Raw genomic sequence first — 26,974 nt, forward strand, 5'->3', positions numbered from 1 at the left:
ACTGAGGGGAAGATACAAATCCACACACCTCCCCAGCCTGACAGGCTGTATGCCAGACATACATATAATGAGAAGCTGAGGAGAGGGCTTGGCTTGTGGCGGGTACACGGTGGTGGCAGCCATGGTAATTTCCTGTGGCAGATTTCTGCCTGTGAACGGTGACGGGGGGAAGAAAAGGCTTCATTACAGCTGCAGAGCTGCTTCAAGATGTGACACAAAAATAGTCGGCTGCCCAGAGAGTCGCAAGGGTACACTGGGCAGAAAACAAACAAAATGAGAGTAGAAAACGTGTCTTTCAATGAAAACAGCAACTCAATCAAATTCAGGAATAAATCAGAAGCAAAAATTTGTTAAAAAGGTCAAAAATGCTAAACTAATTAGGTTTTTTATCTTTATTTACTTTCAATACTAAATTGTCCTCATTCTGTTGCACCAATTTCATTGCTGCAAAAGGGGATTTGTTTGTATCTTTATAGTTCAGTCATGCACACTTCAGTTATTTCTTAGACAAAATTCTTGGCTTATTCATGTTGGTATATATTTTTGGGTTCCTTTTTGGAGCAATCCTAATTTTTCAACCCAATTTATGTTTTGTTAAAATAAACCTGCAAAAAGTAAGATCTCTTTTTAGCCTTTTAATTGGGTCAAAAACAAGCCCACTTGGGTTATTTTGGACGTTTTTAGTGTGCATAAAGTTGCAATTCAATTGTTTGTTTGTTTTTTTAGTTATATTTCTGGGTGAGTTATTTTGTAATCTAACTTTATTCTTGCTTTGGAAAAATATTTTTGATCAAAAATTTTGCTTTTCTTGTTCATTGTGAACATGTTTGGGGTGGGTTGTTAGAAAGGGAATGTTAAGATCTGGTAGGATGTGCTTTGCTGCCACCTGGCGGACACTTTGTAGAAGTGACAAACATTGTGTTTGTCCAAAAAAGTTCATATAACTTTTTCAGCACTGCAAAACCTTAGTTTAAGGAATAAAAATTTTAAAATTTGGGAAAAACTAGAATTTTTAGATCAATTAATTTAAAATATTTTAAAAAATGTATGTTTATAGTGTGAGACGGGCTTATTTGCGTGCTTTATTTTGTTCATTTATTGCAAAAGGTTTGGACTTATTTAGCTATCATGGTCAGGTCTGGATGGCAGCATGAGGTTGTGCGCTCCTGCTATTTTGTCCATTGGGTGTAAAGTTTCGCGCAGACAGGACACACCTCCAGAGGGAGTTTCTGGGAGGTGGTGGAGACGGGTAACCAGACGTTTCTCCTGCAGAAAGACTTTCCCCAAACTGGGAGCAAGTGGTGGCCTCAGCCCGCGGCTGTGCGTCCTTCCAGCGGTGGCGCGGCGGCCGTGCCAAAAGGGAGATGATCGGCTCTTTACGCGTGGCTGCCCTTCTGGCCTTTGTGGTTCTCTGCGCGCTGCTGTTGCTCTTGATCAGCAGTGTGCAGCAGTTTGGAGCCAAACTGTCCGGCGCAGCTGCTGCTGGTGATGAAGAGGAGCTGCTGCGCGACGCGTTCCTCTGCCAGCTGAAGGAGAGACGCAGAGAACTCATCCCGCTGCTCCACCAGGAGGCTGGCAATGAACCATCAGGGGTTGAAAGTCGACTTCTCGTGGGTTCCACTAGTGAGGTCACGCTTGGCTCCACGGAGGCGCATCTGGATGAAGTGGGTTGCGAGGCTCTGGTGGACATGCAGGCGCTGGAGGTGCTCGGCTCGGGATACACCAAGCTGGTTTTTAAAGCGAGCCTGGCTGGAGGTCAGTCTGTGGCCTTAAAGCTGGTCAATGAACAGGGCGTAGATATGAAAAGGTGCTTAGAGGAGTTCAAGGATCCCGAGGGCTGCTGGGAGCTGGTTTCCTACAAACTGAAGAAGGAGATGATCCTCCTGCGTAAACTGCAGCATCCAAACATCATAAAGGTAAACTGTCATTTTTTTTATTATAGTTTGTGAGCTCTGGTTCGTAAATTACATCTACATATAGACAAAATAATTAAATTCACTTTTTTTTGTCTGTATCACTGAGCTTCTTCTAATTGGATTAAATTCCCTGTCCCTGCTGTGACCCTTGGGTCAAATTTGGCAGGCGAGCACAATGCCTGCTATCATGAGTTTCTTCATTAAAACTTTTCCAGCCAATTTTGAGAAGTGAACTGAATTCACATGCTTGTCTTGACAGTTTTAGCTGTGAATGATTTCATGAGGGAAAAATCCCTTGTTTGTCACATTTCAGCCTTTCAAACTTTCCTTTTCTGTCACAAAGTGACTGAAACGGCCGACCGCTTTAACAAAGCCTCCTTCTTTCCTCTCTGCAGCTAAAGGGTCACTGTGCGGGAGTCCAGGGAGGACGAGGAGTCGAGGCCGGACGTCTGGCAGTCATTCTGGAGTGGGGGGATCCTCTCCAAATGATCCAGCTTCTCCAGAGCCCCTGGGAGGACAGATTCAGGGTAGGCCGGCAGAAGTTATGCGTCGAAGATGCTTGAAACCCTCCAAACGTTCAACATTTTCCCTACTGACATGACGTTGGAGCTAATCCACCTTTAGCTGGGGTGTCATCTCCCACCCACCTACCTAAAAGCACGGTTTTAGCTCACCCCCCACCCCCCATCGAAGGTACACTCCCAGCGATAGTCAGCAGGATCTGAATTTACACTCCAGTGATCCAGATATGCACCCGTCTTTGTGCATGGCTGCATTTGAAAGAAACAAGGGGTGGGAGGTGGAGGAGAGGGAGAAAAAAAAATTGTGGCTTTTTTTGTTTTGTTTTCCACATTGTGGGTTTCATTTTGCTGCGTCACCCACAGCAGGGCATGACGGGACCCCCGGCCTGCAGGGGCCACCCCCCTCCTTTCAGCTGCAGTAATCCAGGGGTGTTTGGTTTCATCCAGTACCCTTCATCCCACCGAGTGACATCCGAGCATTACCAAACACCGCAGCTATGTTTGCAGTGACGGACAGAAGCATCCAAAACTTCATGTTGATTCCCTAATATTTGAAAAGGGACAACAATAGGCTCCACAACATTATCATTTTATTTTCAAGCACAAAGTAAAATTATTCATCGTAAATTAGAAAAAAGATTTTTCTGAATTTTTTGTTGTAGTTAAATAAAAATGATAAACAGAAAGTGATCAAACAACGAGTGGCTGAGAAAAATCTTTTGAACCCCCCCCCATCTTACTATATCATTCGCATACATTCGTACCACTTACAAATATAATAAATATTCACAAAATCACAAAAGAATAGAAAAAACTCTTCACAAGTCAAGATTGTTTGAACATAGTTCCATAAGTTTTCTCAGTTTCTGAATTTTTATTATCTTTGGCTCATGTTTGAATGTTTTTTTGTTTGTTCTTTGTTCAGTGATGAAACCTTGACAAAAATGATAAGACAAAGTTGAGAAAAATAAGATGAAAATAGGCTGTTTAAATACTTAAAACGAGAAAAATAAATACCCATTTATGTTTTATTGTTGTTGAATACTTTGTCCTAAAGACCCACTCCGATGAAAATCGTGTTTTTGGTGTTTCTAACAAGTTCTTGTGGCATATTTTTTGACTGGATCCCATCATCTGACTGTAAACTGATGGATGATGGGATTTTTGCAGCTCTGCAGAAACTGTCCTAGAAAATGACTCTGATTTATTGTTTTGGCTAAAAAATGTATAATCATGTATTAACCCTTGTGCTATCCTAGGCACTTTAACATTGGGAGTTGGGTCATCTAGACCCACTAGACAGTGCTCCGAACCTTTTTTCTTCAATGATTTGTGATCTTCACTGGTGTCCATGGATTACATGAAATCTTTCCACCTTTATCCACCTTTGTCATGGTAGGGAGAACATGTCTATGTCAGGGTTGGGTCAGCTAAGATAGCACAAGGGTTAAAAACTGCGAAGGCCTTGAAAACAGATCAAAAGATGACTGGAGTTGGACTAACACAAAAAAAGTGTATTTTGAAAGTCTCACATCATAAATGTTCTTATAAAACTCCTTTATGTGAGTTTCCCAGTCCAGGTATTCAGGTGTTCTCATCTCTGACCTCCAGGTGTGTCTGGACCTGGTCCGGCTGCTTCACTTCCTGTCCCGGTCCCCGCTGGGCTCCATAGGCCTGCTGGACTTCCAGCCGCAGCAGTTTGTCACCGTGTCCGGCGAGCTGAAGCTCACAGACCTGGATGACGGGAGCCCGAAGGAGACGGTCTGTCAGACGGACGAAGACTGCACGCTGCAGTTTCCGCAGCGAAACTTCTCTCTGCCCTGCTCGGCTCAGGGCTTGTGTGAGCGTCGGAACGAGAAGAGGAACATCTACAACGCCTACAGGTGCTTCATAAACATTTTGCCCTAACGGTGGATGTGTGATCGATTGAAAACAGGTTAAGTTGACACTTAACGGAGGGTAGTAAAGACAAACAGGTGGAAAAGTGGATCAGGATTTACTGGGTTTGAGGATTTATGGGTCATCCGAGGAGCAAGCAGAGTGAGAAAAATCATGTTCTGCCGGCGTGATTTGACAGGGCTTGTCTTCCTTGATCCGTTCCTGAATGCTGTTTCTTGACTGGCCGCAGGTATTTCTTCACCTACCTGCTGCCTCACCAGGCCCCGCCCAGGCTCACACACCTGGTCGACCACATCATGAACACCACAGGTGAGGACGGGACTCATCTTGACGTGATTAACTATTGAAGATCAGAAAGCGAGTCCTTCCATTATGCAAGCGTCGTGTATCGGCATGCCCCTGTCAGGATGCCTCTTGTAATGAGCTCAAAGCCGTGTTCCTTTGGAGTTTTTATCTGTTGGGATCGCATGGGGGAGGAAAACCGAGAATCTGGTTTATTAGTGCACGGAAGCTCTTCAGACCTGCTACTTACTTCTTCATGTTTGTCCAGGCGAACTGACAGCTGATGTCAATCAGACGCTGGAGGCCTTCGAACACATCCTCCACCTGTATAAATCAGGACTACACCTGGACAACATACCTCCATCCATACTCAGAGGTCAGTGCTGGTGGAATGGAGGCTACTTTTTTGTAAAGCTCTCCTGGAAACTTTCTTCCTGCCCTTTTTTTGTGATTTTTGGTTGCTTTTACCATAAAAAAAAAACCTCTGTTTTTATATTATCTAAAAGGGGAAAATATAGAATCTCTCCTCTAAAGACCCACTCCCATCATCTTTTCAGCTGTTTTCAAAGTTTTCCCATAGTATTTCATTAGATATTTGTGTGCAGTGCAACTCCGCCCCCTCTTCCCTTCCTTATTAACATCCCGGATCATGGAGTTTGTGGCCCGCCCAGCGAATTTTCTAGGTCACGAATATGCTCTTTTCCACACAGTATTTGTTTGTCGGCTAAGGATTTATATAAATAAATAAATACTCTGAATTTTAAGCTTATTTCCTTGATGTAAGTAAGTAAATTTTATTTATGAAGCACTTTTCACAGAACTGAAGTCGCAAGGAGCTTTTTACAAGTCACAATATATATAAAAAACAAAAAGACAAAAAAGCATGTACCATGTAAAACAATCATTCTAATCCCAAATAAAAACTCTTTCAGTTCAGATATGTCTTCCATCAAAAGAAAAATGTCACAGGAACACGATATTTTCAACCAACAGGAAGGAATTAATTCTATTTTTTAAATTAAAAGAACTTGGTCTTGAATGCGTAGAGTTTTAGTTCCTCTTTCTTTTTTCTTCCTTTTATGAAGCATAAAAATACAAAGACAACATATATTTTTCAATTTTACAAATCCAATCCTCAAAAAAAACCTTTTTGATACTTTATTTTTCTTTACTTTCCGCCTCTTTCCCTCCTCTTCTCTCCTTGATTCCACTCACCATGCCGCCGTTCCTCTCAGCAGCATGAAATATTAATAACAGAACGGCGGCTGGCGTTCCTGCGAAGACATTTTTCCCTCCCCCAGATGCCGGACTGTTTACATAGCAGCGCTTTGTCAGTTTAATCACAGGTCCGAGGGTGGAGAGACTGGGGCACCCTGACTGACACAGGGAGGGAGTGTTTGAGCTTTAACAAGGAGGTGGTGCAACTGCAGCTGCTGAGCGTGTGATAAGGCTAAAAAAAATGTCTGTTTATTATTTCTGCACATTTTTAAGGTTAACTAAAACTGAGGTATTCACGAGGTGGCAGACCAGCCTGCTGGTTTTCGTTTTGTTTTTTTGTTTCCTGTTACAACAAAATAAAAAACCCTGACTAGTCTTCTGTGCTAAAAGCCAGCCAGCACCGATTGTCTTATCTTGACCTCATCTAGCAAGCAAGCAAGTAAAATCTTCCCGAAAATGTCCAACTGTCATTTAAACAATGAAAACGGGGCCGTTAGGTCAAGCCAAAGTGGCAGTGGACTTTATTTAAGACACACTCTGATAATAACTTTGGTGTTTTTAACATGTTTCTTGTGGTATTTCACTGATGATGGAGGACATAAGAAAATTAAGCTCAAAATTGCATTTCTGAGTCTTTCTTTATCCAAATCGTTGTGAATCAGGAGCAGACACAAAAATGGCATTAGAAAAAAAGTGTAATTGTGACGTAGAAAAAATACGGATTTGGCTCTAAACTGTACGCGTATTTGCACGGATGAAAATTGTTCATACATGAATATACGTGGAAAAAATTAGAAAAGTCGTGGTCTGTGTGTGAAATTTTCACAGATGTATCACGAATGAACCATGTTAAAACCACGGCAGGAATATGAATAACCACGCAAAGAACATGTTTATCAACGCTAAAGCCTGAATTTATTAGTGATTCGTGATTCAATTATGTAATTTTAACATTATGTGCACCGTATACACAACATAAAATTTGACATTGTTGTTAAATTGTGTGTCGGCCTGGCATTTTTCTTATCAGTACATTTTGTTCTAAGGCGAGTTAGGAGTAAAAGATGAACTTAGGTTGGTTTACGGTTTTGCGTAATTCAGGCAATGGCTATTCAGGGAATGGTGGAGCTCAGTGAAATATTTTCACCAAACTCAACAAATTTGTTTGTTCGTTTGAGAAATATCTTTATCCAATGTAGAAATCCAAATGTGGAAATACATTCTCCAGCTGTAAGGAGGGTGGGAGCCTCAATCCTAAGAATATCTGGTTACATTTTGGGAGATTTAAAAATGTGTAAAAAGGAGATGAGATTTGTCCGTTTTCTGAATGTGAACCCCCATTTGTTGTATTTTTCTTGTGCACATGCAAGCGCAGGCTGTGTTTTGCCATTTAGAAAGGTTAGCAGTTTAAACCATGTGCCCCCCCCCCCAGATGAAGCTTTTGTCCATTACTGGAAAATGTGTGCAGACGAATGTGTGTTTCTGTGTCTTGGCTCCGGCTAATGTGGAGCAGATGATTTAAGGCCCGGTCCTCGGGACGCCTGACTGGGGGAGTTATAATGATGAATGTAACACAAATGTTTGGAGGGAGGGAAGTGAACTCCAGGCTTAGAAATTAAAGGGGAATTGCACATTTGTTGACGTGTCAAACATTTCAAAGTAATATCTCAGCAAAAACTGCAGTAAAACTAAAACTGTTCAAGTTTTTTGGTATAACTTTTTAGAATTGGTGAATGCTTGGATTTGCTTGCAGGATAAATGTTAAGGCTCTACTAACATTTTGCGCATTTTCAATGTATAAAATTCCAGTCTTTCATGATACTTGTGTGAAATTCCTAAGTGTTTCTTGCGTTCGTCATTCGTCGATGTGCGCAGATGTCCGTTGAGGGTTTCGGCCGACGATTCTTTACGTGAATTCGGTTTTGAGCTGTTCAAAAATACTTTGGTCGGCCGAAAATTACGCAGTTTACGCTTATTTTACATAGTTTATACTCAATTATTGCGCTAATCTCATGCAGTTGTGCAGTATTTTTTACGAGATACATGCGCAAACTTGTGGCTTTCCACCGATGTATGACTTTTATATCGCATCAACGCCGCACAAATCACTTTAAAATCACATAATTGATGCATGAATTACTAAATAGCACAGTAATGACGCACCGTTCATGTTCTACAATGACCTACATGTTCTTTCCGTGGTTTATTCGTACTACTTAAGTGGTTTTAACGTGGTTCATCTGTGATACATCTGTGAAAATTTCACACACAGACCACAACTGTCTTACTTTTTCCACATGTATTCATGTATGAACAGTTTTCTTCTGTGCAATATGCACAAAATGTCCATAGTGGCTGTGTGACATGGCCTTTAAATTGAACTAAATCGTAATGTTTTTTTATACAGAGAATGCAGTTTTTTCATGTTTTATTATAAATTTCCATGTGATTTTCAGAGAATGACATAGTCATAAAAAATTCCCTTTGGCCTCATGTTCAGTGACGTCTCTCTTTCTTGGTTAGACTACACTGTGATGCGCGGTGTGGGAACCTCCGGGAACGTGGATTACCGCTGCTGGCCCTCCTACAGCCAGCACGGCTGCGTACTGTCCGTCCACGGTGCCAAAGAGGCAGCTCATGTCTGCAACTCCCACTCTCAGTGCAGCAGCTTCACTCTGACGGGGCAGAAGACATGGACAGGTTTACAGATCTACCATAATAATTGTGCTGTTCCAGCAGCCCAACAACAATAATGACAGCTAGAGAAACAAATTGCATGAGTAAGAATAAAAACAGTGGCATAAATAGTAGTATGTTGTTTGTTGGTCAAAAATTAAATACAGAATGAGTTATTGGATTAAAAAAATATATTTTTAAACCTACTTTTGGAGATCAAAGTTATTCATTTACTGTGGTAAAATGTAGATTTTATTGCATACAAATCTTTAAAGTCAAATTAACCCAGTATGACATAGACTTCTAACGGCAGGTTTCTCTTTTTAATGTTTTAAAACGTATTCATAAACTTGAAATACAGCGAGTTCATACACGTTGACCGCATCTGTTTCCTCTGCAGGTCGCCTCCTCGCTTCTTTCAAGCGCAGCTTTAGTCACCTGGTGCCCGATGATTCATCAGAGGTATACGTGAAGAAATCTCTGGAGACTCCTTCATTGTGACGCATCGCAGACCAAACGGGATGAGAGCCAGCTCTGCCATTGCAGCAATGCCCCCCCGCACCCCTTTTGAATTGCAGCTTGCTTCTAGACTTTTATTTTTTTTAAGCGAGCGAGTGAATGTGAAGTTTTTATAAGGCTGACTGCCAGCTTGCTCCTCCGCCAACCATTTTAAAAGGATTTCCCTTCAGGTACAATTAGGAAGGAAAAAACCTTGACATGTTTTTTTTTTTTTTCAATACGTGGCCTTTTTATGTGGCATGTGTTAGTTTTTGTTGTTAGGCTTCAATCCTGTAGTAATACTTTAATCCTGAGCAGTAACTGGAGGAACTGCTGCATCTCAGGGTTTGAAACCTGAAGATAACAAAGGCGTGCGAGCTTTTAGACAAACGCTCTGAGGTTTGGCTCTCAACAGTGAACATTTACACATCAACAAACGCCAAAGAGATCATTCCACTTTAGTTTTGCAAACATTTGTCCTAATTTATACAATCAAAAATGTAAGTGTGTTTACATGTTTTGTGCATTTGATTTTATGTGCACCTTGTAGGTGAAACCTTTATTTTTCAGTGAAAAATGAATGCTTTTCGGTTTTTTTTTTTTTTTTGCTTGTACAATTTGTACTTCTATAAACAGAATGTTTTGAATTTGATTCCTTAGCATTGTTATTGCATCATTATTGCTGCAAGTTTTTTTTCCCCAGTGGGGCCGGGAGGATTTTGAATATCTGTTAATTATGTCTCTTATCTGCTCGCAGGCTCACACTTGAAGTTAATCCGAAATGCAACACGGCTCTGCAGTTTGCATAATAGCAGCCGAATGCACCAGCATGCTGAGCTCATTATAAGCCTTAATTAATAAATGTAAATGAAGTCACTTACTAGCTTTTTCTTTGGGTTGGGGGAGGCTGACTGTAAGACAGAAGATGTCCTCAGGACAATCGGAGCTCAGTCTGTGGTTTGCACATGAATGGGCTGCCATCTGTCCCTGCTAGGAGGAACCTGGTGAGGCTGAGATAAGAGCAGATCTGCAGGGTGGCCTTTGGAAATCCAGCAGGATTTGTTGCTGTAGAATTCAACTTTTACAGTTTGCAGTTGGCACAGAAAAACAACAAAGAAAAGAATCTGCTATGTGTTGTTAAAGTCCCACTCTGATCATCTTTTGATCTATTTTAACCCTTGTGCTATGCTAGATGATCCCACCCTCACATTGACGTGTTCTCCCTACCATGACAAAGGTGGATAAAGGTGGAAAGATTTCATGTAATCCATGGACACCAGTGAAGATCACAAATCATTGAAGAAAAAAGTTCACTGCACTGTCTAGTGGGTCTAGATGACCCAATTCCCAATGTTAAAGTGCCTAGGATAGCACTTAGCTTGGATTAGTCAAAATTAAAAAAAACTAGCAGGGGGCAAAAACTGTCAACATGTAAAGCGCCATTCAGGTTGATTTCTCACTGACTACACCCCCAATAGGAGCCACAATGTTACTATTAAAAAAAGTATAAGATGCTTATTTGTATTTATGTTATTGTTTCTTTTATAATATATAAAAAAGAGCTATCGCTTATTTTTGCAATAATTAAAAATAAAATAAAAGACACATTGTGTCACATAAAATCCTCCCAATTCAGCATTACAGTGTTAAGTCGGCAATGATAAAAAAAACACAACTTACTTTTACTATTCGTGGAGCCAGAAATTTGTAAATCCAACGATCCAAAATAAATCAGAGCTAAGTTGGTTTACTTTTTTAAACTTTTTTTAAACTGAACAAGAGCCACATGCGGTTCTGGACCCTCAGACCCCTGGACTATAGTATACATGCCATATACTTATTCTCAAGTATACTTAATAATAATAAATACTTTTTGCTAAGAGGTAAAAGAAGGAAAGAAAACACAAATTAAAGGTATCTGTGTGGTCACTTTTTTACTATTTAAACCACGACCAACTTGGAAAGTCATGTCCTTGTCAGTAAATTTGTTTTATGGAACCAACAGAAAGGACGCCCCAGGGTCCCTTTGCTTTAAGTTTGCCCCCTTGCTGTCAGGACAAAGCTAGACTGATTATTCCTGATCTTGACGATAAGGTGTCTGTTGCAGATTAGATTAAACCAACAAGAGCAACTAATGCATCTGGACAGAAAGGGCTATGTTTAATCTGCGCTGAAATAAACAGACTATAACAAGGAATTTAAAGGATTTCGGGAAAAATGTTTGGGGGAGAAAGTTGTTACACCTGTAAAATGGAAAGAAAAACATAGGAAAAAACTAGAAGTTCAATGAAAAATAATATATAACATGAATAATATATAATATTCAAATTGTTTTTTGAAAAAAAGAGGACATTTTTTGATGAGAAAATGAAAATGTTGTTATGTTAACAGTAAATGTTAGTTGCCAGCATAGCACCGCTTTAACTAACACTGAAAAAGATAAAAAACAGCCCATTCTAAAGACTGTGGTGACATCACTTACATTTGTGTTTTGTATACATGTGACAGACAACCCATACTCTACACACACAGGGGAAACTAATGACATGCCTGGTTTTGTTTAGTTACCATAATGTGTTCCTGCTCCTCTAAGTCTGTGTTTTGTTATCAGAACAATTACAAGTTCGTGTGAAGAGGTTGTAAAACTAGCCTAAACTTTTTCTCTGTTTTTATACTGAAATAAATATCCAAGAGTAGGGGAAAAAATAAAAATGAAAGAGTTTCAAGATGTACATCTTCATGAAATGGAGTCATTATCTGGAACAAATAATGAACTTCATATTTGTTCCAGAAAGGAGAGTACAGCTCTTCTTTTTCAATTCCCAGGTGTGTATTTCAAAACATTTTAATACAATCTGGAAAAGATGCAAAAAAGATTCATATCAGACCGAACAAAAAGAGTCTCAAAGCTCAGTTCATGACCTGCTAATGAAATTATGTTGCACTCAGGAACTTACAGCAAAAGTTAAATTTTCTTCTAGTATATTTGAAAAAGACATTACCTGGTGTTGGATAATTTATGACGGGGCTTTCAAAAGAATCAAGGGAAATAGATTAAATTGTTTTTTAAATACATCAGGTGTGACTGCGACCATCAAGGTTTTAAATTCAAGCTTTTTATACATGTTCCTGGGTCTCCTTGGTTTTTGTTTTGTTCGTTGACCCATTTTCAAATAGGTTAATTTGGTGTCCCAAAATATTTGAAAAGTTGCTTTTTGATTCGATTCGATTCGATTCGATTCGATTCGATTCGATTCGATTCGATTCGATTCGATTAGTTTCGTTTCGTTTCATTTCATTTTGTTTTGTTTCGTTTTGTTTCGATTCGATTCAATTCATCCCCCTGAAGACACTTAACAGAAAGGAGTTGGTGATACACTTACAATATTTTTCACATGCTGACTCTATATAAAATTGTTCATTTAAGGCTTGTTTTTTATGCATGTAAAGTTCATTTTCTTGTTAGTTACTATCAGACCTTTTATTTGTCTTCATAGCTGACAAAATTCACCCCATGCGCACTTAATATACTTCCATGTTTACTGACAACAACACTGTCACCTTTCTTCAGAGCAGACCATAAAGATTTACAGAAAACATGAAAGGCAAAACAAATGTAATAATACTGCACAAATGACGAATGAAAATCATAACAAAGATGCAATAAAACTCTATTCGATGACTCTTGATTAAAAACAGATGAGAAAACATAATTAAAAGCAAAAGAAATCCTTTCAGCATTGATTTACAGGATCTGAATATGTCGGCTAATGTGTAACATTTTGAAAGTTTCCTCCAAAAATGCACAGAAGATCAGTCTTTTTATTGATTTGAGATGTCTGGAGGACTTCAGTCTATCAAAAAAACAAAAATAATAATGATGCAATGTCTCCTTCCCATGTGAAGTTATCTAAACTAACTTGACTGTTTGAGATCTAGACTCTGAATTAAAGGAGAGCCAAACTGATGTAATCCACTACTTTTGGTGTTGGTTAGAGGTTCAACCATATGGAGAGCTGTAAAAAGTGAATTACAATCATAGACATGCAGAGGATGTTTTATGGTTTTAAAGTTGCACTGATTGCTGTAGCTTCAACTTGCATCAGTGTTTTGATTTTTTTGGAAGCCATCACTATTAAAAATAGTGAAAATAAATTGAAAAAATAACAGGAAAAAATAAAGTATAGAAAAAAAGATTCCATAGATTGAACCTCTTTAAATCTTAAATTTCTTTGCAAGTTTTCACTTTTCAATGCAAATGATCCTGCTTTTTACATTTTTACAGCATGTTATTTTCTTTATTTCCAGATCTGCTGCAGCACGTTGTGCCACTTTTCTTTGTTCTCATCTGCGTTTCGTTGCCCGGGGTTGGTGTATCAGTTCCTCTCTTGTAGCTTTTTGTTTACTTTATGTTCATTCTCAGCGCTCCTTTGTATTTTGTCTTGTTTGAAAGTCCTTTTGTGTAGCTGCAAGTGTCCCATGATGAAATATTTAAAAACACAGTAAGCTGCCTGTTCATGTGTTGAGTTTCTGTTTTTTTAAACAGGCAGTTGACAGGGTGCTCTTTCAGAGCGTCTCATAGAGGCAGCAAAGAAAAAAAAACATTTTTTTCCCCTTTTTCTTTTTTTAAACCAGGCTCCTTATGCCTCCATTTCTGTTTTTTTAAGTTTCCAATTTCACCAGACTTGTTTCCGTCAGGTTTTATTCATGACCTCCATCTGGAAATAATATCAGTTCATGAAAACAAGCCATCAGCAATTTTAGGGAAGAGCCGCGTGTGCATGTTCGTGTGCTGTTCTCAGTGGAACTCAGGCTTTAGCTGCTCTAACTTTGCAGTGGGAATGACATTTGAGTTAAAAAAAAAAAAAAATCTGCTGCTTTTACTTCAAACACACACACGTGTTCATTTGTGGGTGAGCTACAGAACTGGATTCAGATGCAGAGCTGCAAGCCACAGCTGCTGGGAGAAATTACGTGTCAGGCAGGTCGTTGGCAAAGCGTTTGACCCTCGCTCAGACTAAAAATATGCATTTAGTCAGTGAAAGCCTGCATAGTTGTGCAGGAAAGAAGATCTGGCTTGTGTTAGAGAAGGAACATATGCAGCCTGTGACCAGGGGGATAAAGCAGATATTCATTTGGCTCTATAGGCCCTGCTGAAACACCTCTGTGTCTGCCTGCTGCACACAAGAGACAGGCCGGTCACACCTGAGAGCTTCTGAAGAGTAGCCAGACATTTAGTCTGCTTGTTCCAAACACAGAGGCATCTTAGTGTGCAGGCCAATCCAGCTGTCGAACTGAGTCTGTCTGTCTGGAGCCGATATGATCTCTTTTAATGGCTTTAGCAGCCCCTCAAGGACAGAGCTAGTTATGTGTGAAGAGAGCTTTCATTTTCTGCCTGCCTACATAAAGGGAGGGGCTGGATCAGGTTTTTAAAAGCCCTGAAGTCAACCAGAAGTTAAAAGTTATCTAAAGTGGTGTCTTGTAAATCTGAAAGGATTGGTGGAAACACACTGTTTAAAGTGTTAGGAGGCGTTTATTTTTAACGCTTCGTCTCGTCTTTTGGTTATGAGATCTCCACATGTTTCTGTGCCCCCTTCAGCATTCCCTCCAAGGAGATCACAGCAGCATTCGGGGTCATTTTTCTTTCAGAGCCCCCCTCCTGCTCCCCACCAGTCCATCCATCATGCAGAGTATATGTGTGGAGCCTCGTTTTACAGCATACGTCCTCCTCTATAGCCGCAACACTCCTTCAGGCCAAACACTCCACAGCTTCACCATTCATTTACCCCCTCCCCAGCCCTCCTCTTATCCCAGGTCACAACCGCTGTGAAGCATCTGGACCCCACCACCACCACCTCCTCCCAACCTGGGGGCATGGCGGCTAAAGAGCCAGTTTCCATCTATCAGTGCGGTTCAAATCAAAGCGTCTGCCTTTTGTTTGTGAGCTCTGGAATCCCCTTCGTCACACCTCGGCTGTTTCTCAGCAGGAGGCAGTGAAGGCAGGGGGGGGGCTTCTGCTTCCTTCTCTACAGTTAATCCTCAACCACAAATACACCAGGACCCCCTGAGTGGCAGTCTCATAAATTTAATTAATTAGTTCTTTCAAATCCTTCTGTTTAATAGGAAAACGTCTGCAAGAATCTTCAGTGAGTTTTAGCCAAAAGGTGGTTTTATTTGGAAACGACATTTAAGGACCACAAAGGCAACATCAATGGTGCAGATGATGGCCAAAAATGTAGAATTTTGAAGTATTTCTATGCATTTTTTGCATATTTAACATAGTTATGCAATCATTACGTAAATCTTAGGCAATTGATTTTTACGAGATGCATAGGCAAAATTCTGGCTTTCCACGGCCATTCCACAAATGTCTAGCAGACATTTTACGGATGTATACCGATGTTTAACCTTAATACCGCGTAAACGGCGCACAGATCACATTAAAATTACATAATTGACGCACAAATCACTAATGAATTCCATATAAACAGCTCAATAATCACGCACAGTTTATGTTCTACGTTGATTTACATGTTCTTTGCGTGGTTTATTCTTACTTTTTTCGTGGTTTTAACGTGGTTCATTTGTGATACACGCGGACCACAACTTTTCTCACTTTTTCCACATTAATTCACGTATGATCAATTTTCATTTGTGCGATATGCAAATAATGTATGTAGCGGGTGTGTTACACAGCCTTAAGATCTGAGGTTTGGGACTTCTTAGCAATTTTCCTCAAATTTACCGTACATGTTTTTGGATCAAGTTCATAACTCTCAGGCAGTGGAGGTGCTAAACATTTTATTGGGGGGGTGGGGGGGATGGGTTGCAACCAATGAAAGGATCAACAAACGTATTTAAGTTTTTTGATTGTTATTAAAACTGAAAATTCAGAGGTTTTTTCATTTTTATTTTGCCAAGGTGCTATTACTAATGTAAAGCAGTGGAAAAGAAATGTGTAGAAAGTCTTGAAAGCCCAGATGGGCCGACACACAATACAGACACACAGCAAATAATTTAAGGGGGGGTTAAGATTTCATTCAAAAATATTGCTTTTGTAGTTTTTGCAGTGCTTACATAAGCTTTTAAGTATCATTATTGATGATTTCTTAATCTTTGTCAATAAGGATACAAATATTGACTCATAAATTGGGGGACAAAGCTTTTTGCCAGTGGGGCAGCTATTCCCCCCTGCCCCCCTTTAGCACCGCCCCTGTTGTCAGGTCTGAAAATGTAAAAAAAATGTCTCTTTTCAATACTTCTGCATTGAAAATGCAGATTATTGTGTCCTTACAAGTTGTTTATTGTCCATTTGTGACAATAAAAAATTTGATTTAGCTCTAATTTTTAAACATTGAGCCTTGTTTTGAACTTTAGGGGCAAAGATTTGAGACTTGACTGAAGCCCCTTCCATTTATGAGCAGTAATACAGAAGATCAAACATTTTGTAAGGTCAATGTGTTTTCGGATGACCTTTTTTATCAAAAATAGACATGATGAAATACATTGTATCAGTATCACACATGTGCTCCTCTTGGCACAGTAAAGTGCAGCTTTGGCCTCCATGTTCGGGCCGTTAAACCTGCAGAAAGCTGTGAATTGCAGCTCCTTGCCACAAGTCCTCAATTAGGGTTCTGCCCACAGAGCCATAAAACAGTTAGTGGAATCATTCAGAGGCTGTTATATTTGACACTATTAGGACTTCATTAGTACCTGCATACACTGCTCCTGTTGCAATTGGAGGATCATTAACGTTGGCATTTTACAGCAGCTTTCTCTCTTCCCTTTGGCAATCCTCTGAGATCCTCAAAACACTTCAAAAAGGCTTCAATTTGCTTGCTTTTTTTGCAGCTTTTTTGTAAAGACTGTTATCGTTTATGATGCATAGTGATGATTTTAAACGCTTAATGAGATTTCTCTTATAAGATGTAGGAGACTTTTTTAAAATATCCATAAATGAAAAATAGTTTTTAATGAGACTCAAAGCAAACTGACAAAGAAGCATAAAAAAATCCAAATAAATAGGTACATAAAAATCTGTCCTTGAATAACCAATAAGAGTTTAACCAGACCGTCACTAAATCAAGACTATAAAGCAGAACCTGATGGGAATTTTTTAAGAAAATAGTAATAATAATAATAGTAATAAGAGGCCAAAATTACAGAAAAAAGTCATGAAACCTTTTAAGATATGTAAATATTATGGGAAAGTTTGTTAGTATGAAGCTATTTATTATATTTTTTCCTTTGAGTATATATTTTTATTGGACTTGGACTTGAAAATTTGGATTGGGCAACTAGACATTAGGACTTAAACACTGTCCATATAAGATAACCTGACAGAATCCAATTTAAAAGGATTTATGCGAAAGTAACAAGCAAACACATGTTTTTTATGCAACTGTAATAGTCACTTTAAAAAGTTATAGTAAATAAATAAATTAGTTATTTAACATTAATGAGTAGTTATATTTATTTTTCATTACATTTATTTACATACATAAATACACACATACATACATACGTTATATCTGGCCCTTAGAGGACAACCACTATACTGATTCGGCCCACGGTGAAAAGGAGTTTGACACCCCTGCTGTCCTCCTATTGGTTTGCTTTCAAATCAGTTTTTGTTGGTCCATCTTCACCTTCATCTTAATCAGATGTAACCTATAATGATTCAATAAATAAGGACAAACAAGTTCTGGAATGGACGATGTGAGAGGGCTCAAAAATCAATTGGCCACGTCCCCTTTATAGGACTATTATATAATGGAACAACATGGATAATTAATTTTTTTAACCAAACTCTGGTGGTAACAAATGACCCACATGTGAAATTGACCTAAAAATGAGAAAGGAATAAATGTGTAGAAGAAGAAATAAGCAAAATGAAGGTTAACTACTCAACAGATGTGTTCAAATTCCTATTTATCACCTTAGAAAAAATATACCCGATAACAAAATATGTCAACTTGAATCAAAAGAAAAATTATTAAATACAAATTCCAATTCCTTCTCTTCCTAAACCAGCTCTTCACAATTATGTTTCTAACAAATGACTAGCTCCATATATGTCTTCGTTTTCCTCCTCTGAGTTGTTATCTGGATGAAAACCACACAGCTCTGATATTTCTCATTATCATTGTTGCACCCATATTGTTAGGTTAGGGTTGCGAGGGGCTGTAAGCTAGCAGGAGAGCGTGTTAACAGAGGGTTCTCAGCAAGATAGGGAAGGGGGTCTGGGTTGCTCTGTGCTAACTAATGGCTAAAAATGGCATAATCATAATTAAAAGACCACTGGGAATGCATTTAAAGCAGATCAAAAGATGGCTGGAGGTTAAGTCACAGCAGTGGAACTCAGACATGGATCGTAGAGAAAAAAAGTGAATTTTACTCCAAAAAATCAGGCTAATTGGAATGTTCAGACTTTGCCCAACCATGAACGCTTCAATGAAACAAAGCTGGCATGTGGTTTGCTCGATCCAGTCCCTTCTGTGCTTAAACCAGCCTCAGACAGGATGTGAAGGAGCTGTCCCCTGGGTCAGCCCAATTCAAGATCCTTCACTTCCTCTCGCAGACTGCCGGTTCCCATGTAGAACAATGCCGACCTTTGGACAAGCGTTGCAAAAAAAGAAACTGAACTGGAATGAAAAATTGGAATTTGTTGTTAGAAGTAGCTTCACATAAACTTATATTTTGAAAATATTTACTTAAATTTAAAATATTTGTTTTATTATTGTCCGAAAATGGACTTAAATGTCTCAATTCCTTTTGTTTCTTCTGTGTCCTCTGACTTAAATCTACTTAAAACAATTAACAATGTCAATGTTGACACTGTAAACATACTCAGAAATGTCAAAAAGGGCACATATTTCAGCTGTACGAAATTTCAATTCATCTTGTATTAAAAAAATGACAACATGATATGTTTTAGTTTTTTTTTTAATTTGTTGCAAAAAACAAGTGAGTCCCTGGTAGCTGCTCTGCTCTGCTCTCTGTTTGCCAGAGCTCACGGGGTCAAGAGGTCTCAGAGGGGTGAAGGTTTAGGTTGTGTTTGCAGAAGGGCCTTCGGGCTCCTCTGCAAACGTGAGCCGGAGATCAAACGGCGGAGCCGGTCCCGGCTTGAAAGCTGGACCTGCAGGTCGGCGTGGCAACTGTGGCGGGCCTCTAGGATAGATCACAGAGCTAGAAGCCCTCTGACATCTCACCCTTATGTCCCCCCACCAACATCTGCCGCTAAATCCTACCCTTCCTGATACTGGAAATGCTGGACAAGTCTAGCATCTGACCCCACTTAGTCACATGCTGAACCTTTGCCTCATATTAATACTGGATTTCAGCTGACAAAGGGTCAGCTGAGTGAACCACGTTAGGAGAGGAGGGACTAATCAAAGCTGCACTGAATTAGTTTGGCACACTTAAGTGGATTAGGAATCCGTGTCGCGTTGAGAAGCAGCTACAAAAAAAGCACCTTCCTTTTGTCCCCTTTATTAAAAATACAAAAAAGAACCAGTTTTGCCCTCCCTAACCTCTCACAAACTCATCCTCTGACTTGTTTTTGTAAAAATGGACAAAACGTGGAGGTCATGCTTACATTTACGGTCTGAAAAAATAAAGTCACCTGACCCAGGAATTTGCTTAGTACCCAGGACACTTAAGAAGCTGAGAACAACAAAGACAAGCTTTTAAATGTGATGTAGCAGGAACTAACTGGGGCACCACTGTCCCCTAGTGAACACTGGTGGTATTGCTGCCAGAAGAACAGGAGCTCTTTGAGAGAAGTCTCAGTGGGTGAAACGTTTAGAAGAAATTCAGCTGACATTTGAACACATTTCGTGTCTTTGTAATGTAATATACATTTTTATATAATTGATTAAGAGTCAGTGAAACACAAGAAACCACAACAGCCTGCTGTTATGAGAGAAGAGTTCTCCAAGGGAGGGCTGTTGGTTACAAATTTAGAGTCCAATGGCGCAGTGTGTGGCGTTGACTGACACAAGTTCTGACCACTGGTCAGGCTGTGAAAAGTGGGAGTGAGTGGAGTCCAGCAAGCACTCTGAAAGGGAAATAAGTCAGTCCAGAAGGGCAGGAAGAGTCTGTCAAGAAACTGCAACAAAGGAGACTTTCAGTGAAAAAGAGAGGTTCAAAGAGAAGACATTGTCCTCTTCACTTCTTCTCTCCTGTAAGCATGTCCGACTGCGAGGGACCACCCATGGGTGAGTCGATTCAGAGTATGTGACTTAAAAGTGGATCCACGCTGTAGATTGATATCTCAAATCTGTAAACTGTTAGTGGATCTGCATCCCGTCAGTTTTGAGAGAGGGGAGGGTCTTTTGTCTTTTGGGACTTCTCAGCCTGCAACTATTCAGGATCCAGTTTTATTTGAGGCCTTATATGGAGTCTTGGATCGAATGCTTTCTGGTTTCATGTAAACAAAGTCATTTGGGCTCCAAAAAATATTATAAATGAACAGGAATAAAGACAACAGAAGAGGAAAACAAAGGAGAAGGTCATGCTTTTACTCATTTAGTATACTTTTCAGAGTATAAGTCTCTGTTTTCCTATTGTTTGGAGTGACTCATGATTTAGAAAACATATATGTATATATACAGTACAGACCAAAAGTTTGGACACACCTTCTCATTCATTTTATGACTATGAAAATTGTAGATTCACACTGAAGCCATCAAAACTGTGAATTAACACATGGAATTATATACATGAGAAAAAAGTGTGAAACAACTAAAAATTGTGTCATATTGTAGGTTCTTCATAGCTGCCACCTTTTTGCTTTGATTATAATGATTTTTTCTTCTTCTTTATTGTGCTTTTTTTCATTTGCTTCAGCGGCCTATATTCCAAACCGACTTACTGTCCAAACAGTGGATGTTTTAGTGTCAAAGTAAACTGATGATTTTGCGAACAGCAGTTAGAATAAAGGAAACTTCTCCAGGCTTTTTGTTGTTGTTGTTAATCTCCAAGTGGCTTGTTTCTTCCCTGTTCTGCTGTAATCCATGCATGATTCCCTCCTCAGCCTGATTGAACATGACTCAGTTGGATGAGAACTCTTTGAAGTTGCTACTTTGAGTCATTCCCTTCTTACATTTTCCAGGAAACCACGTCAATCTGCTAAAGTCTAGACAATTCTCACGCGTTTTGTTAATCTGAATCCACCTGGCGTGGTCAACAAATCCTGATTGTCCTCACATTTATGTGAAATTGAACCCTTTCCCACCGTACGTCGCTAATTGATGATTTGCCAGTTAATCCAGGACTCCTGCAGACATTTAGCATCACCTTGAAAAGGAAAAAATACTTTTTAATGTAATTGGAAATGGCATGTAGGGGAGAAATTTAAGACGTTTTTTTTTTAATATTTCTTAGTTTCTCCCTAAATTGGAAATTGGAAGTTTGCCTGAGCTCATTGATTGATTGGTTTATCAATCAAATTAAAAGGAAGCAAATAAAAAAAAGACCAAAAAAAATGTATAAACTTCTAGACATTTCAAATTTCATAACTTGATACTCAAAATAAATTACAGAAGCTATCGTCTTGACATTATATTGCTTCTTAATCATAAACAGTGTGTCTGGACTAAAATTTTCTATCCTGGCAATAAACTGCAGCATGATTTGGTAACACCCCATTTAGTCAGCTCCAGATTCAAGCTTACAGCATGTTTGAACCCAGTTGTCCTGTTGGGACTGTTTTGATGATATGTTTCCTTCTGCTGACCTTTAAAGTCAAAACAGACTACAAATAACTAAAATAAATCTTTGTTTTTCACTTTTTGCAGATACAGCTACAATGTCCAGGCTAGCTGTTTCGATGTTTCTCTTATATATATATATATATATATATATATATTTTTTTTTTTTAGCTTTTATTGGCAGTAATTGCTCAGCAGGAGACTTAAGATGAGAAAATAATAATTTCATAACAATGATTCAGCAACCCATTGCCCCATAGTAGCTGGGAAAGGCTCCAGCAACCCCAAAAAAAGATTCAGCGGGTTTGCATGGATGATTCAGCAAATATGACTTTGTGGAAGGTTTAGGTAACGTTTTAAAATAAAATTTATAATGCTCAGTATTATGTCCATTAAGTTGATTTTTATGCTTTGAGACCAGAGCAGCTTTAACAAAAGAAATGTTGCTGTAGTTCATTCACTCTCCTGTAGAAGGCGGTGTAATCCCACTGACAACCAGGGAAAAATACAGTCAATTTTGTTTATCCCCTGTGCAATCCTAGGCACTTTGGCATTGGGAGTTGGATCATCTAGACCCACTAGACAGTCCGCTGAACCTTTTTTCTTCAATGATTTGTGGTCGTCATTGATGTCCATGGATTACATGAAATCCTCTTCACCTTTATCCACCTTTGTCATGGTAGGGAGAACACTTCGATGTAAGGGTGGGGTCATAGGACAGCACAAGGGTTAAATCCACCAAAAACTACAATTCCCAGAGCCCCACCCGGTCACATTTGGTATCACTGAAAAGCCCCAAATTTTCTCTGTAGATACCAAAAGGAGTTCATTCAGTATTGTGTAGTAGTTTGGTGATAATCGGGTTAAGAAACATGCTCTACAGAGGACAGATCTACATTGCTGGTAGTCAGGAGAAATTTTGTAAGCGAAAGAGAAAAAAACAGGATCCTTTAGGAGAAAAAAGGGTTAATGTGGAGAAATGAAGAAACTGGGAGTGGCTTAGGAGGGCCATGAGAAGAAGACTTTACTGAGAAAAAGTGAAGAATGTTTAAAAGCGGTTGAAACTTGAATTTAGCGGCTGTTTATGCCATAGCGGCTGGGTAGCTCGGTTGGTAAGGTGAGAGACTGCCACGCAGTGTTCGAACAATGGTACTGTGGCAATTACAACATTACATTTAGATCAAACCAGATTTTGTTTTCTATTTTCTTGTGGTGTCACAGCTGCAGGAGCCTTTAAAGGTTGTCTTAAAGAAAACTGCAATTTTAACCACATTTTTTAAGGCAGGCATGTCCAAAGTCCAATTGTGGGCCAAATGCAGCTTTCATTGAATCAATATTTTGCATCCCCCCAGCCTCTATTAAAAGCTGTATGGTTGCCTAAATTACGTTTTAAGCTGTTGTAAACCTGTGGCAACACCGCTCTGTCACCCTTTCTAGCACATTGAGGGTCACTGCCTCCAGGACAAGAGGAAATTACCTTTTTTTCAATCAAATATGAAATAACTGTATGCCAAACATGCCAGGAGACTATGGCTGTATTCAAGAAGCTCAACATCAGAAGGGACCACCAGATGAAACATTCAGGGAATCAACGATGTGAAAAATGAACAAAATTGACAGAAATTTTGGCTAAAAATGTACTTAGATGCATTTGTTTTCTATATGAAGACATGAAAATGAGTCCATCACAAAAAAATGATCTTTGCGTTTTGATCAATGCATTGTTGCATTGCATTTGCACTGCATTGTCACCAAATCTGGACCTCTTTGGGAAAAGTTTGGCCCCCCCCTGATCTAAGGTAACCACTTTGCTGCTGACAAAGCATTTCTATTAAGGAGAGCATCAGTGGAATTCAGTTCAAACTCAACTGCCTCCAACCTCATGGAGCAGTGGAACAGAGCAGCAAGTGTGTCTTTAAGTGTGTAGCAGAAGAGTGCAGATGATGATGATGCATGCGCCCATCTGACGTCAGCATCCATCTGTGCCTTGGATGTGGACACCACAGGGTTCTGCTGATGCTCTTCCTCGTTTCGGCTGAAAACTGTGCTGCAGGGTTTTAACAAAACCAGAGATTTGGAGCCAGTTTTGACTTTGAAACATCCATGAGAGCGCTCAGGAAAAAACGCTGATTTGAGCCGGCTTCCAGAGAAAAGAGCTGAGTTCTTGGCCTTTCAGAAAGAGGGGGAAGGGTGTGGATGTTTAAGCAGTCTGCTCAGATGTGATTAATGTTGTCATCGCTTAGGAGAACGCACAGTCCTGCACACAGAGCAATAAAAATGTGTGACCGTAACAGACACACACACCTCTGCAGAGCTGGGATTTCATGCAAAGGAGGAGGAGGACGAATTTCAGTTCTTCTGAGCTGATGACCTCACTCAGTAAAACAGACTGAATGTGCGGAAATATATAATCTAGAGCCACATGATCAGATTATATGATTGATGATGACAATAGATTTTGGAAGGATGAAACAGATGGGAAGAAGCTGGGAAAATGCATTTGAATTTTTATTTCCTAATAGTTTTTAATTTTTTAATATAACAAGTTCAACAACTATTCAAAGTGGCTCCATCTTTATCCTAAACGGTACCGAATGTCAACATCATACTGTCTGTGATTTATTACATATATTTTTTGCATGTTTTCCACTTTTTTTTTAAATAGTATCGACTGAAAAGTTGGCCAAATACTACATTGTAATTTTGTGTAACTATGACAAGCTTTTCACACAACTGAAAATCTTTGCTGTTTGACATTTTTTCATGAGAAAAATGCAACAAAAACATGTTAGAAACAACAGAAATGTGATTTTCATCGCATTTCATTGCTTTCCTTGAGTGAGAGAGCTGGTAGAAAGGGGAGATATGTTGTTGCCAACCATGTAGGTGTAGGAATGAGCGGCAACCAGGTTTTCCTCAGTGACTCTTCAAACTGACAGTTAGTTAACCAGTGAAAACAGAGACAAATATAAAATCTCAAACAGGTTGTGGTTCTTGATGGTGCTTCAGGTTTTATGGCTGATTGATTCTCATTTGTGACTTAAGACATTCGGTTGTGTATAAGACTGACGACCATCATCCATTTTCATAACCCACTCAATCCCTTTTGGGGTCATGGGGTTGCAGGAGCCTATCCCAGCAACAAAGGCCAGGTACACCCTGGACAGCTTGCTAGTCACTAGGGCCCCGTTAGCTTATAGTTAATGTAAATGTGTGATTGGGTTTATTGCAATAAAAAATATAATAAAATAATGATCTAAAAGCTGATTTCTGAGATTTAGAAGATCGGCTTTTAAAATGCTGACTCAGGTGCTGCGATGTATGACACAAATGTTGGGAAAAAAAATGCAACAAAAAAAAGCAGCTAAACTGTTTATTTAATTAATCTAATTCTTCTAAAATCTTACTGAGTCCATATAACAGAGAAGCTGCAGATCTATATAACGCTGCCTCCTAGCCTCAGGATTAAAAGCTATTTTGAGGTCAAAAGCAGATGCTCCTCTTCCTCGCTCACATGCTTCCTCTGTGATCTCCCACGTTGTTCCTGACACAGAAAACGAACAGTTTGTTGTTTGTTTTATTTACCCAACTTCACCACAAGACAATTTGAGGTTTATTTATTGACCGAAGTGCTAGTTTTGCCGGTTAAATTCCTGATTCAAACCCCCCGCCAATGTTCTGCATTGTTGGATTTCTGGATGCAGCTCAACTGCATTAAAACACGAGTGACCCAGTTTTTCTGAGTTGTAACATCATCACTTGGCACAGCGGCGCTCTGCAGTGCACAGCTGCCTTCACACGTCTTAGACTCCACGCTCACATCCCCTCCATGTTCCCTGTAGCTGTCTCTAAAGCCAATCACAGTGGGTTTCTTCTGGCAGCTTAGTGATTTTTTTAAAGCTATTTCCCCTTTTGTAGGTTTGAATCCAGTCTGTCTCTTCCTTCTGAATGATGCAGCTTTTTCTCAGCCCCCTCATCTGGCATCTCTTCTTGAATCTGGGTCACGTTTCTACAACAAACGACAAAAGTTGGCTTCAGTTTCCTTCAGTTTACACACGCAGGCTGTCAGGCCGGGCTACACATGGCGCCCCGTCACCTCAAATCTACTGCAATGTGGAACTGCAGCTTGATAAATATTACATCAGCTGACATACCTGCCACAAAACACGGAGGCACTTCTGGGAGATAATGAAATCTGACTTCCAGATTCCTGACACTACATGCGACAGAAAATATGTTTTAAGCTGAGCTCTGCCAGTGCCCCCAAAAAGAGGTATCTTAATTACGAGTCGATTTCACCTCATTGGCTTCAGTTTTCTGCTGCTTTGATATCAGTGCTCCTGTCTAAGCTTTTATTTGAAAAAAAAAAATAGATGCACATGTTTGCAGCCTGGACAGGCTTAACCCTTGTGCTATCTTAGGCACTTTAACGTTGCGAGTTGGGTCATCTAGACCCACTAGACAGTGCGCTGAACCTTTTTTCTTCAATGATTTGTGATCTTCACTGTAGTCCATTGATTACATGAAATCTTTCCACCTTTATCCACCTTTGTCATGGTAGGGAGAACACATCATAGTAAGGGTGGGGTCATCTAAGATAGCACAAGGGTTAAGAGAATGTTTTCTGTTAAAAAATTATGGACATTTCACAATTTGAAGTGTTTAGATAGTCGAATTTATTTTGTTTTGCTTTGCTTCAACTTGATTCTATAATTTGTTTAGTTTCTTTTCAATTTCACTTGATTTATTTTAAGCACTGATTGTAGATGATACAACAAAATCACACAGATGTATCAAACTCATTACAGAAATAAGGAAAAAATGGATTAGAAAATACAAACATATGACTGTCTCATCAATCATAAATAGAGGTTTTTTACAGTTATGCATTCAATAAATATACATGGGTCACATTAGATTCAATAAATTTGGTACATAGTGATTATTAACTAAAGTCAAGTAGAGTTTGATTTATTGTTTGAAAAAGAATCGGAAGAAGTCTATTTATATAATCCCACTCCTACTGAATAATTTTATTTTATATATTTATTTGTATTAATTTTAGATTTCTGCATAGTTTTCATGGTCTTCAAGAAGATTTTCCAGCGTTTACATTTCATTCTGAGACACTTCACAATGTATTAAGGCTGCATAAATTTCTGTTGCAAGGCTGAGGATTCAACTTGACCTTCAGCACAAGACAAAATAAAGAGCCATGAAAAAATATTATTAAAAAAATATTTGCTTTTTT

The 26,974-nt window shown here is 39.3% G+C and overlaps 2 protein-coding genes across 3 annotated transcripts in view; both read left to right on the top strand.

Annotated features, from left to right (window-relative positions):
* The first annotated feature begins 1,254 nt into the window (after positions 1-1,254).
* On the top strand, positions 1,255-9,886 carry pkdcc (protein kinase domain containing, cytoplasmic). Its single transcript, XM_004082543.4, has 7 exons — positions 1,255-1,916; positions 2,312-2,443; positions 4,049-4,320; positions 4,566-4,645; positions 4,887-4,994; positions 8,360-8,536; positions 8,913-9,886. The coding sequence occupies exons 1-7, from the start codon at positions 1,365-1,367 to the stop codon at positions 9,011-9,013; spliced, it is 1,422 nt and encodes a 473-aa protein (XP_004082591.1). The 5' UTR covers positions 1,255-1,364; the 3' UTR covers positions 9,014-9,886.
* Positions 9,887-20,079: 10,193 nt separating this feature from the next.
* eml1 (echinoderm microtubule associated protein like 1) overlaps positions 20,080-26,974 on the top strand; it is a 44,813-nt gene continuing 37,918 nt past the window's right edge. Inside the window, exon 1 of one of the 2 annotated variants that reach the window (XM_020713598.2) lies at positions 20,080-20,229. In XM_020713598.2, the coding sequence (XP_020569257.1) occupies positions 20,202-20,229 (28 nt within the window). In that variant the 5' untranslated portion in view covers positions 20,080-20,201. The remainder of the gene's footprint in view (positions 20,230-26,974) is intronic. The other variant, XM_020713595.2, reaches the window with a different exon arrangement.

The sequence above is a fragment of the Oryzias latipes genome, chromosome 22, assembly GCF_002234675.1.
Source record: "Oryzias latipes chromosome 22, ASM223467v1".
Taxonomy (NCBI): domain Eukaryota; kingdom Metazoa; phylum Chordata; class Actinopteri; order Beloniformes; family Adrianichthyidae; genus Oryzias; species Oryzias latipes.

What these genes read in the sequence shown, in the direction of transcription:
- pkdcc (XM_004082543.4), top strand. Translation starts at nt 1,365, where the DNA reads ATGATCGGCTCTTTACGCGTGGCTGCCCTTCTGGCCTTTGTGGTTCTC. An exon ending in AACATCTACAACGCCTACAG is followed by an intron (nt 4,321 to 4,565) that starts GTGCTTCATAAA and finishes GACTGGCCGCAG; the next exon opens with GTATTTCTTCACCTACCTGC. An exon ending in CCACATCATGAACACCACAG is followed by an intron (nt 4,646 to 4,886) that starts GTGAGGACGGGA and finishes ATGTTTGTCCAG; the next exon opens with GCGAACTGACAGCTGATGTC.